Below are 13,568 nucleotides of genomic sequence, written 5' to 3'. Positions count from 1 at the left end.
ACTATAAATCCCAGCAACTAGAACTCCCAAATAACAAAATCAATCCAAATCAGGTATTTGTGTCAAATTTGGTCGAGTGAAAATACATCCTGCATATGAGATATGTACATTACACTTCATAACAGTAGCAAAATTACAGTTACGAACTAGCAACGAAAATAATTTTATGGTTGGGGGTCACCACAACATGAGGAACTGTATTAAGGGGGTCACGGCATTAGGAAGGTTGAGAAATACTGCTCAAAGGTTTTTCAAGGCCTTTGAACATGGAGGTTCTTCTCTTATGTTTGTGCTTTCGACAGATTTAATTCTGTGTTTTTAATGTAATTGTTTGTTTGCTTTTTAATTCTTGTACAAATGGTTTTTACATTTTATTTTGAATTAGAAGTAAGCTGTTTAGGATCTTAAGCAAGCAAAAAGACAGGACAACAAATACAAATAAACAAATTGGGAGTCCACATTTTGCCTGTTGTCACCTTCGCAAATTAAGATGCTGCGTGAACCAGTTTCCTGTTTCCTGTCCATTTAGTTAGGTGGCTGCAGAAGAGAGTGTGGTCTGCTTGGATTTTTTTCCCTACATAACAACAGTTAATTTTATACACTGATTTCAAAACAAGGGTTTATAAAGTCAAGAAGCACAGGGAACAGCTGATGGAAAAAAACCAAGCTGTAAAATACAAACAGTACACTGAGAGGAGTAGCCTTGCCTCCAAATAAGTTCCAAAGAAATGTAGTTCAGAGTTCACGGGAGGACTCTGTTTATAGACAGCCTTTGGAAGTGGAATGTGACACACAGGCATGCGGGCCAAGCCAGGTCAGAACACGACAATAGCGGGATGTTCCTCATTTAACAAACAAGGGATATTTTCAAGGATACCTCCTCTTTGCAAGGCCATAAATCTGGAGTCAGAGAAACTGAGCTCCTACGCACCATGGGATTACATCAAAAGTAAATCTTGTATGTTTCTCTTTAGCAAAAAAAACTGAGCCTTGGGAAGTTATTATGTTTTTGCCAGAAATCCCCAGGAAGCACTCTCAGTAGCTATACTGGCCAGATGCTCTTATGAGTCGTACACCTAAAAAAGTTACTTTCCCATGCTCGGGCAAAGCAGAGCTCATAAAAAAGGCTATCCACCCTGAGATGAGGCTCTCTGCAATGGGGATATCCATTGCTTGCAAAAGAATATAAGGCTTAGACACAGTCCAAAGATGCAAATTGCTTGCAAAAGAATATAAGGCTTAGACACAGTACAAATATGCAAATTCAAAATTGCAGCCACTGCTACAAACCCCATATAAGTGTGCCACTGCTAAATGCACTGTGTGAGAGCATCCATGTGCATGCACATGTGTGTGCATACATGCAGGCCTGGTGAAAACAGTAATGATCCTGGAAATCCACCATCCCTTTTACGAGAACGGACAGGTGCTGACGCCAGCACTGTCCATTCACCAGATACAGAAGTTTACTTTACCAGCAGGGGCATTGGTGTTGACAAATTTCAAGGTGGCTATCTCAAGCAGAAGATGAATTTAGTTCTCATGAGCTTGGAAATGGGATGAGGATCAGATATTTCAAGCTCCCAAAAGTCCTTAATAGAATTCATGTCCTACAATACAGATGGCAGACCTCCTCTTTGAGCAGGCATTTCCAAGTACAGTTGGAAATGGAATGGTTGGACGATGTGATTGGACAATGTTTTTAATAGGAGACCCTAATGTTCATGTTTTTATTTCACTCAAGATCTAGAATGAGGAAGGTGACAAGGAAAATAAAGCATGCAGACTTGCTAGGACCATGTAGATGCAAAATGCCCATAGCTGCGAACAGAGATATGGCATACTTCCCTCATAGCAACAATTACGGATTTAATTTTTTAAAAATACTCTTATTATACAAGAAGTTTTAAGTCCAACTGATAATTTCAAATGAATCAAAAGCAAAGGCCAAATACTATGTAAATCCTATGACTCAATGTGGCTGCTCTGGTTAGAGCTAACAATTTAACCCACTGGTGGTGCAGTGGGTTAAACTGCTGAGATACTGAACTTGCTGACCGAAAGGTTGGCAGTTTGAATCTGGGGAGTGGGGTGAGCTCCCGCTGTTAGGAACAGCTTACAGGCAGTTTACAGTTGGTGCCAAGACCATAAAATACAATTTCAATACAATAAAATCAATTGGATAATAAAACCATAACAAAATCAATAAAAACATGAACATTAAGGTCTCCTATTTAAAACATTATCCAATCACATCATCCTACCATTCCATTTCCAACTGTATTTGGAAATGCCTGCTCAAAGAGCCAAGTCTTGACACTCTTTCGAAATGTGAAAAGGGAGGGGGCCGTTCTGATGTCCTTAGGGAGGGCATCCCATAGCACATTTGTTCCACATTTATAAATTTAATGGGATCATAGCCTTCAAGCCACTGTTCATACTAAACATATTACTACCATGCCACCAATGGACAATTTCTCTTTATAATAACATCCCAAGCCCCCAACAACGACTAAGTCTATGGTGTGGGAAATAAGGATTCTACACAGAGACAGAAAGAGCTCTGAAAGAGTGACCGCATTTCTGTCTACGAACCCACACGACCTCTTCGATCTTCCGGAGAGGCTCTTCTCTTGCTCCTGCCTGCATCGCAAATGCGACTTGTGGGGACGAGAGAAGGGGCCTTCTGTGTGGTGGCCCCCCAGCTCTGGAATTCACTCCCCAGAGACATTAGGCAAGCCCCCACGCTGGCAATCTTCAGGAGGAACTTGAAAACCCGGTTATTCCAATGTGCCTTCAATGATTAAATGTAAGATACTCCCTGGCCAAATTTTGCCTCAGAAGCCCTTTATTTTATGGTTCGTGCAATTAATTTCTTCCTCAATCTGGATCTCCCTCCCCAACAATTTTCAATTTCTATTGCCCAATCTCCAAGTTTTTTAAAATTTAAAATTTTTAATTTTTAAATTTGGCCTTGCCCCATGCAATTTCTGTGTGTTTAATGTCCGATTTTATACTGTTTTTTCGCTTATTATTTAGGTTTTGCATTTTATGTTTTCTAGTTCTGTTATGCCTTGTGTTATGCTTTTGTGTAATATTGTGTTTACAGTATTGATGGGCATGGCCTCATGTAAGCCGCCCTGAGTTGGAGTGGGGTTTAAATAAAGTAATTATTATTATTATTATTATTATCTGAGGCCCTGAAAACTGTGGCGCTTGAAGTTCCACACCAGAAATGTCATGTGCATGCAAAGCATTTATCAAAATCAGATGGCATCTTCCGTAGAACTGTCTCCTTATATCTCTCCATGAGGAATGTATCTTCTAGAGGCCTCTAATGCCCTTCTATGAGTAGGAAGGCAAAAGATGTTTCTAAATGCCTGGTTAGGAAACTGACAGCAGTGGCGACCTCCTGAGATGGCACTGACACTTTCCTCCTCTTCGACTTATTCGACTTATTCTCAGCTCATATCAAAACCCTTAATTTGGGCCCCTAAATCTGCACTCAAACTACACATGAGGTTGGCTTATACAAGTATGTACAAGCTATCTTTACAGAGGAAAAGGAATCTGCTGCACTCATCTAATTTCCCCAAAAGCATATCCTGAAGAAATGAGTGAATATGCAGAACTCTTTCACCCCACCCACCCACCAGTTTACATGATATGATTGTGCAAAACAGACCCTATGAATTGATGTTACTTACACTACCTTTATGTTTTGCCAAGGCTAATAAAATCTGAATATGTTACAGTCAACTTTTACATAAAAGCAGATGTGCTGCCAGCAAAAAGAAAGAGAAGCTACCTACTTCCCAAGCAGGCCTGAGTCACAGATGCTTTTCTAATAAGATGCTGTCAAGGCAGCTGTTTTTCTGGCTCTCCCATCAAAATGGTTAAGTATATTCCCAGGCACAGTGTTTCTGCTTGCAGCAATAATGCAGAAAACTCTGCACTGAGGAACAGGTGCTGAGCATGGGTTGCTACAATGACACATGCCAGGCAAATAAGAATCTATATAAATAAAAATGTAATGTTCGTTTGTGGGATTAACATAACTCAAAAACCACTGGACAAATTGACACCAAATTTGGACAGCATACACTTAACAGTCCAATGTATGTTCTTCACTCAAAAATTTTTGATTTTGTCATTTGGGAGTTGTAGTTGCTTAGATTTATAGTTCACCTACAATCAAAGAGCATGCTGAACTCCACCAATGATGAAATTGAACCAAATGTGGCACACAGGACTCCCATGACCAACAGAAAACACTAGAAGGGTGGGCATTGACCTTGAGTTTGAGAGTTGTAGTTCACCTACATCCAGAGAGCACTGTGGACTCAAACAATGATGGATCTGGACCAAACTTGGCACAAATATTCCATATGCCCAAATATGAATACAGATGGAGTTTGGGGGGAATAGACCTTGACATTTGGGATTTGTAGTTACTGGGATTTATAGTTCACCTACAATCAAAGAGCATTCTGAACCCCACCAATGACAGAATTGGGGCAAATTTCCCACACAGAACCCCCATGACCAACAGAAAATACTTAAGGCCATCAAGTCCAACTGTCTTCACCAGGGCAAGAAAATGTAATCAAAGCCCTCCTGACAAAGACCCATCCAGTCATAAATATAGATAGATAGCTATGATTCACACACACAGAGATATAGTATCATAGATTTGAAAGGGAGCCCTAAAGAAGGACAATTATATGTCACGTATTCCAGAGTAGGCAAACCAGACACTCTCCACATCAACACTGACAAAGAAACAACAAGAAACACTTGTTTACCCACAAGCATAAAGAAATTACATATATTAGAAACCAACACTTTCTCATTACTTCATTTTCCACATCATCAGACTGGGCCACAGCAACACGTAGCAGGGGACGGCTAGTAATACAATAGATAGAATACCAGCATTTTTGCAAGTTCTCCTAAGTCATCCCCCCTTCCATTGTAAGACGCAGCCGTATAAGGGCCAGACAAATAGTACAGCTCAAAGAAACACTTTGGCTTCCTCAACCATGGCCTGCTTTTCCAGGAGGATAGCCTACTCGCAAGGGATGGGGTGCCATCTCACACAAGCAGGAAAACACCTTTTTGCTCACAGACTCGCAAACCTCATCAAGCGCACTTTAAACTAGGTCCACAGGAGGAGAAGACAAAAGCCTTGAGAACAGTACTTTATCCACAATCACAGGAAACTGCCAAAAGGCTAAATGGAAGATTGCACAAATACAACAAGGACCAAGTGCCGAGAGCACAATAATCCCAAATAAACAGCTCTGGGGAAGGCCCAGGGGATTACATGTCTTTACACTAATGCACACAGCATGGGAAATAAACAAGATGAACTCCAACTTTTAACACAACACCATACTTACGAAGTCATAGGCATACCTTGGGAAGTCGGACTTGGCCACGGTGGTCCACGCTCTGGTCACATCCCGGATTGATTACTGCAACGCGCTCTACGTGGGGTTGCCCTTGAAGACAGCCCGGAAGCTTCAGATGGTCCAGCGCTCGGCAGCCAGGTTGCTAACAGGAGCGGCACTCAGGGAGCACACCACTCCCCTGCTGAGCCAGCTCCACTGGCTGCCAATCCGCTACCAGGCTCAATTCAAGGTGCTGGCCTTGGCCTATAAAGCCCTAAACGGTTCTGGCCCCGCTTACCTCTCCGAACGCATTTCCGCCTACGAACCGACTAGAACGTTAAGATCGTCTGGGGAGGCCCTGCTCTCGATCCCGCCTGCGTCACAGGTGCGCTTGGCGGGGACGAGAGACAGGGCCTTCTCAGTGGTGGCCCCTCGGCTATGGAATGCCTTGCCAGCAGACATCAGACAGGCACCTTCGTTGCTGGCGTTTCGGAGAATGGTCAAGACCTGGCTTTACGAACAAGCGTTTGGCTAAGCAATGCAACTAACTAAGGAAGACGGTTAACTGAACATAGGAACGGCACAATGGCTATGAGAATGGATCTGACTTTAACGGAGGCGTTATATATGTTGTTTGTTGATTTGTCTGTCTGATGTTAATTGTTGTGGAGCGACATTGTCGTCCCGGTTGTTGTATTGCTGTGTTTTAATTACACTGTAAACCGCATTGAGTCGCCTGTCAAGGGCTGAAATATGCGGTATAAAAGTGAAGCAAATAAATAAATAAATAAATAAATAAATAAATAATAATCACTGAAACCTGGTGGAATGATTCCTATCACTGGAATGTAGCCACCGAGGGCTATAATCTCTTTCACAGAAACAGAACAAAGAGGAGAGGAGGGGGAATAGCTTTACACGTCAAAAATAGTTACGCCACAGAAGAGATGCAAGAATGCAATCCAGGAAACCAGCTTGAAAGCATCTGGATAAGAATCAAGGGAACCAGGACTCAAAAAGATCTTGTTGTGGGTGCCTACTACAGACCTCTGAGCCAGGATGAAGAACTCAACAAAGTCTTCTGTCAACAGTTGACCCAAACGGGCACAAAGAAGAAATATAGCAGTTATGGGCAATTTCAACTATCCTGATATCTGCTGGAAAACTAACTCAGCCAAGAATACAAAGTCCAACTAAGGTAACGACTAAAGAACCATTCATGACATCAACATCAGGCCATTTGTAGCCTCCTTCAAGTAAGTATACCTAAGACATTACTATGGGTTCAAAGTCAACCTGTAAATAGAGGCAGAGAGTAGCTAAAATGAACTGACATCCATAATCTCCGGGAAATCGAATCAAAGAGCATCCAACTTCAGATATTACTTGTGTCAAATTAGGTGATGCCCCCTTATCTTACAGCAGATAGCCAAAGAATCACTTCAGGTATCACTATGGGCTTGTGCAGTTAACCACAGCAAAATTATTGTATTTTCCATTTCTTTTGAGCAACAGATATTCATCCCATGCCACACAACCAACTGATCTGAAAGTATCTCTCATATCCCAAAATACATTGCCATCTTACATCAGAGTTGCATTGATAAGCACAACAGCACAGTTCTCGGAACTCTACAAACCTTCCCTCTGAGGAATCCAATGGACTACTAAGGCTATTTATTTATTTACGATATTTATATTCCTCCCTTCTCACCCTGCAGGGGACTCAGGACGGATTACAATGTACTTACACATGGCAAACACTCAATGGCGTAGACACACAACATATATAGATAGACAAACAGAACCCGTTTAACTTTGCAGCTTTCATGAGGGTATTATGGCCACCAGGGGAGCTGTCGCTTCACCATCCATTTATGACACTGATGGAGTACTTCCTCATTCTTTTTTGCTTGCTTGCTGGAGATTTTATGGAATCATAAATTAGTTAAATTAGACTCCCCGCATAAGCGGTACCTAAATTTCCTAGTTGACAGATGCAACTGTCTTTCGGGCTGCAAAGGTCGACAACAAGCTACACAACGGTTGGAAGCTCGCTCCGACCCGGGCTGGCTTCAAACTCATGACCTTTTGGTCAGTAGTGATCTTAATGCAGCTGACTCCCAGCCAGCTGCGCCACAGTCCCAGCTAGGAAGAGAATAACCTGCCAAGGGCAACCTGATAAGCTTGAAAGCAGAGCAGGGATTTGACGTAGGTACGTGTTACTATTATGACCATATATATGCCACACACATTACAGATGGATTGACTCCATAAAGGAAAAGCAGCCCTGTGTTTGCAAGACCTGTGCAGGGATGTTGATAACATAATCTCTCAGAAGTCTTTCATTCATAAGATCTCTATAAGATAAACTGACTAAATGGCACATAACAACAGACATTACCTGAGCATACCTTCATTTTCTCTAATCCCTTTTTATTGCAAACTATAATATTGATTAATCTAAGACAATCTCCACGCATATTCAAAAAAAGTCCCAGCAAAATAAACCCTCCTCACTGAAGCAATTCATCATCAGCACATGCAGTCTGAAACACAATGGGCTTTTATTCTCTTTTGTTAAGAGGGACAAATTCCAACATTTCCCTTCGCAAACAAGGGAAATGTTCCGAACTGTTTATTTACTTTCTCAGACACATGAGGATGGTAAACTGGAATTCTATTCATTCACACTTTCTAAATGAGCCAGTTGCTTACAAAGTCAGCTATTCAGCACAAGCAGGACCAGAAAAGAGAGAGGGCTAATTATGCTGCTCTCATGTGTCTAACTGCAACGTGCAAATAATATGTTTGACCAGGAGAACATGGCTGAATGTGCCGAGCCATAAGACAGGTTCTGTTTTCCATGGAAAGTGAACTCATCGCAGGTGTCCAATTAAAAAAGAAATACTAGAAGCCACATGCTGCTCCTGAAAGAGGCAATTTCAGAAGAGATGGAAAAGGCAGTTGCTTAGGCTGAGGAGCCCAAAAAAGATGTCTTTCAAAAACACTCTCCCTCTCAAGCCAGTGACCCTTCTAAACTGGATCTTGTGGAAGTTATGGTTTAAAACAGTGGTTCCCAATCTTTTATTGACCAGGGACCACTCTCTAACATTAGTACCAAAGGGTTACGAATCAGTTTCTGGACAACTTTAGATTTGGTTTGGTTCTTTGGGGTGCTGATTCAGAAAGCTGCATTGGATAGACCACATCAGCTCTAATACAGTTTCTAATACAGAATGCACCCTGAGCCCTGCCACATGCACAATGGAGGACCTTCTTGCAGCAACACCAGAAGCACTCCACGTGGCCAGATACTGGTCAAAGGACATTTAATCAACTACCAAACTCACAAATTTTGTATTTTGTCTGTTTGTTTGCTTTGTTCTGTTAGAAATGTAAAATAACTGACTGGCTGCCCTGACACGACAAATTAAAAAAAATACAGAAAGATATGCCATCCAGTAGTCGCCATTTGCTTGCTCACATAAAACCATATTTAATAATCTAGAGCTCATGTTTTCTATCCAAGGGGTTGGGGCTGATCAGCGTGAAAGGAGTGGAAATAAAATAAATAAAATAAATAAAAGAAAAGAAAAGAAAAGAAAAGAAAAGAAAAGAAAAGAAAAGAAAAGAAAAGAAAAGAAAGGAGGCTCACGGACCAGATTTTTGTCCTTGCAATCCACTGTTGGTCTGCAGCCCACAGGTTAAGAGCCACTAGTCTAAAACATATAAGTCAGTGGTTCTCAACCTGGGGTCCCCAGATGTTTTTGGCCTTCAACTCCCAGAAATCCTAATAGATGGTAAACTGGCTGGGATTTCTGGGAGTTGTAGGCCAAAACACCTGGGGACCCACAGGTTGAGAACCCACTGATATAAGTGATGGGGTGCTGGATATGGAGTGATGGGGGTCATGGGCCAATTTTCCATGGACTACACCAGGAATGGGCAAACTTCAGCCCTCCAGGTGTTTTGGACTTCAACTCCCACAATTCCTAACTGCTTCAAGTGCTTTCCTTTTCCCCCTCAGCCACCTTTTAGGTGATAGGAAGTGACATCACATCATTTCTGGTTACCACCTTCTGAAGGACCATAGAGGGAAACAAAGACATTGGAAGGAGACCTCATTTTTGAGTTTTTTCATGTATTGGTGCCAGATAACCTCTCATTTCCTTTAAATATTACTAGTCTTTGTGGCTACAGACATGCCTAGTAATGTCGCCGGCATTTTGTATTCTAATCAACTTCTGAAAAGGTCGGAAGCAGAGCTCCTAATCAGTCAGGATGTCTCATGTGACCTTGCATGCGTCATCTTCTGCCTCCGTTTTGTAACAAATCTCCATTTGGAAAAAACAACAACTGGCAACTAGGAAAATTAAAAGCAGACGTGGCAGGTTCACAAAGTAAATATGAAGCTTGGGTGGAGTGAGTGGTAACAAATAGGATGCTTAAACCGTTTTCCAGTGTTTGGTGAAAACCACCCTCCCAAGTTGTTCTTCTTAAACTCCTTGTACCAAAACAAATGAGAAAATGTAAGTCAGCACAGGGTCTCTCACCCATCCCTGAATCTTTCTTCGTGCCATCTGATATGATGTCCACGTGGTCGCAATCTACGTCGTAACTGAAGAAGTCATTCAAGTATGTTTTCGACCTCTGCCCACCAAACACATACAGGCAACGATTTTTCTAAAAGAAAAGGAAAAAGAGGCATCTGAGTTGACTTAAAAGCGCTCCTGCAAGAAGAGTGTGTGCAAAGTTTCTGTTTCCTGAGTAGGAACTCTCAACCCAAAGTTTCCTCTAAAATTCAGTGAAATGAACAATGGTGCAAGGGTTTGCTGAGAAACAGCCACAAATAGGAAACAGGCAAACAAAATTATGTGCACATGCCTGTCACCATGACCCATGAAGGGACATTTATAGCAACCAGACCTGGCAGACTAAAATGTCAACCAAAATTCTGAGGGCCAAATCTTCCGAGTCATGCCAGTGCTAGAGGTATAAGGAAATAGAGGAATGGAATGAATGCCAACTACCACTGCAAAAGGCACGCAGAAGGCAAAGAAGGAGTTACAGCAGGTTTAAGGTTATAGTAAATGTACCCAGTGGCGCAGCGGGTTAAACTGCTGAGCTGCTGAACTTGCTGACCAAAGGGTCAGCAGTTTGAATCCGAGGAGTGGGATGAGCTCCCACTGGGCTGCTTCTGCCAACCTAGCAGTTTGAAAATATGCAAATGTGAGTAGATCAATAGATACTGCTCAAACGGCTCTCCATACAGTCATGCCAGCCACATGACCTTGGAGGTGTCTATGGAAAACACCAGCTCTTCGGCTTAGAAATGGAGGTGAGCATCACCCCCAAAGTCAGACACAACTAGGGAAACCTATACCTTTACTAAATATTATTTTAGATGAGCAGTTTGGTGTATTTTCTGTGAAAAACTGGAATCAATTAAAGAATGTTAGAGGTTTTTTGGGTCCTTTAACTAAATAACCAGTTATTTATGTTTGAATTTAAGGGTTTCAAGCCTGGAAAACAGATGGCTCATTATTCTTTTAAAAAAAATACACAACAACAAAAATAACATCAAACCCAAGAAAATGAAGTAATATTTGAATGTTCTAACTACACCATGTAACACAATTTTTGTTCCTGGGCTATAAATGTCATTTCCTAATTGGTTCTATCATAAAAACATGGAAAAAGTTTATTAAACTTCAAAAACATTGTTTTTGCGGTCTACACGAAAAGTTCAAAATGGCAGCCACAAAACAAAGTTTCTGGAGAATAACAACTACTTGCAAAGTACTGCACAGTTAAACAGGAAATAATATTTTAATTTTTTTGTTACATGGTGTTATTATCCCTAACATCCACGATCTTATTCTTCACAAAATCTTGTCAAAGGATCAAATGGGGTTCTTCTCCAATGTCTTAATACGAGTATCACATTCAAACCACTACATCCTGCTGGATCTTGCTCCTTAGTACTGTAACATGGGAACAAAAATCTAAATATCCTTAGCTGTCCCTGTGGATTAATCCAGCCTTTAACTGATTAATCTGCCTATTTATTTATGTATTATTTATTTATTTACAGTATTTATATTCCGTCCATCTCACCCAAAGGGGACTCATAGCAATTCGCAATACACACATACATGTCAACCGTTCAATGCCATTTTTAGACATACAGGACAGACAGATAGAGGCATTTTGGCATTTTCCAACTGGAGGTTATGCTCGATTCCGGCCACAGGAGGGTGCTGCTGCTTCATCCACTATGACACTGAGCCATTTTGATCACAGTATTTCCTTCTTGTTCTTTGATCGGCAGCATTATTTTATGGTGTCGTAAAATATCTCCCTGCTTTAAGCAGTCCCTAATTTCTCTACTCACAGCTCAGCTGCTTTCAAACTGCTTAGGTAGACAGTAAGCTAGGCATAACTGTCGGGTGCTCAATCCGACTCAGGCTTTGAACTTGCCACTTTTCCAGTCGGCAGTGATCTATTGTTGCTGGTGATTAACCAGCTGTGTTACAGCCCGAAAGCCATTAAAGCTTTCAATCTTCCTTTTACCATATTGCATGGGTTTCAAAAGTATTGCCAACACAATGACTGAAGAAACCACTCCTGGTCAATGTTGATTCTTACTGAATGGAACAACATGCAGTGCCCTATTCTGGACTGGATATCTTCAGGACCAGCATTGCAGGAATCCTCTCGCAAGAGCCTCCAGATCCGACATCGACAGTCAAAAGCAAAGAGGCCACTAAACTGTGGCTCGCTGGCCCTGCTGTCATCCACGCTGCCATTGCAGGTCAAAATCCGGCCACCAAAAGTGTAGATCATGTGCTTCTCTGAATCCATGCACATCTGCAATGAAGAAGACATCTTTTTGGAAAACTATCTAACATTAGAATAAGAACATTTAGATTTACCATACTATGGCACAAACCTTCAGAAACACTGTCCACTCCTTCAGATGCAGGCTGCATCCATGAAGGTTTAAGACACAACAAACTAATCTTTATGGTGTCTCAAAACTTCTCATTGCAAGAAAGTAACATACCTGTATAAATGTGTGTGTGTCTGTATGTTTGTGTCCCCAAGTCAACTGTCAAATTATGGCACATCCATGAATTTCATAGGGTTATCTTAGTCAAGGAATCCTCAGAGGTGGTTTTTAGACCTACTTAACACCTCTAGTAATTAATATCTCTTAACTGATCTATCTCTACCAAAAGTCTCTCATGATGACTTTCCCTCAACATACATCAGTGGTTCCCGACCTTTGGTCCTCCAAGTGTTTTGGATTTCAGTTCCCACAATTCCTAACAGCTTGCAAGGTGGCTGGGATATCTGGGAGTTGAATTCCAAAACACCCGAAGGACCAAAGGTTGGGAACCACTGACCATGATGCAGCTCTCTTGTTTTTCTGTGTGACTCCATCAGACACAATTTTTCTCATATTTCTTCATCATCATCTGCACTATCTTACCTACTTTATCCTACTAGCATCTTCTATTAGGGACCTTAAAAAAAAAAAAAGACAAACGGCTATTTGAGTTTCTCATTGGACTCTTTCCTTCTCCAACAAGGGGGTTTATTGTACATCCCTTCACCAAGAGCAAGAAACAATAGGAGTTGAAGTCCAATGGACACTTGGGGTGACCATGAATTTTCCATCCTTGAGTTGAGATAAGAAGCAGATGGAAAAGGAGAAGTAAAGGAAGAGCAAGGTTGTTCTCCACCAATATCTGGCTCTACTACCACTAGTATGGGGGTCATGACAGAAGCCTTCCCACAGGGCAGTAACACATCCGTGTGTCCCCTGGGCAATGTCTTTGTAGACAGCTGATTCTCTCACACCAGAAGCAACTTGCAGTATGCAAATCACTAGTATGCTGCTCCCAAACATTGTGATTTTCCTGCACAGCAGAGGCTTGGACTACATGGCCCATGTGGTCTCTTCCAACTCTATTATTCTATGATTCTTGACACAAAACAGATTGCCTAACTCTGCTGTAATGTGGCAAATGGCAGATTTTCTAAAATAGCAGAATACTCTTCCCTGTTTTTTCCTTGCCTCACCACCTTCCCCTATCCAGACTGTAATTCCTCAAAGCTGGCTCTCACAACCTCAGAGGATGCCTGCCATAGAGGTGGGTGAAATGC

General features: G+C 41.6%; 1 protein-coding gene across 1 annotated transcript in view; it reads right to left on the bottom strand.

Annotated features, from left to right (window-relative positions):
- Positions 1-13,568, bottom strand: part of MKLN1 (muskelin 1) — a 116,848-nt gene that overhangs the window by 34,222 nt on the left and 69,058 nt on the right. The window contains exons 11-12 of the mRNA XM_067469347.1: positions 12,045-12,266; positions 9,950-10,079 (exon numbers count right to left, since the gene is read on the bottom strand). Of these exons, the coding sequence (XP_067325448.1) occupies positions 9,950-10,079; positions 12,045-12,266 (352 nt within the window). The remainder of the gene's footprint in view (positions 1-9,949; positions 10,080-12,044; positions 12,267-13,568) is intronic.

This window comes from Anolis sagrei, chromosome 5 (assembly GCF_037176765.1).
Source record: "Anolis sagrei isolate rAnoSag1 chromosome 5, rAnoSag1.mat, whole genome shotgun sequence".
Taxonomy (NCBI): Eukaryota; Metazoa; Chordata; class Lepidosauria; order Squamata; family Dactyloidae; genus Anolis; species Anolis sagrei.
Note: the sequence above shows the minus strand (reverse complement) of the source record. Positions and strands in the feature narration are given on the sequence as shown.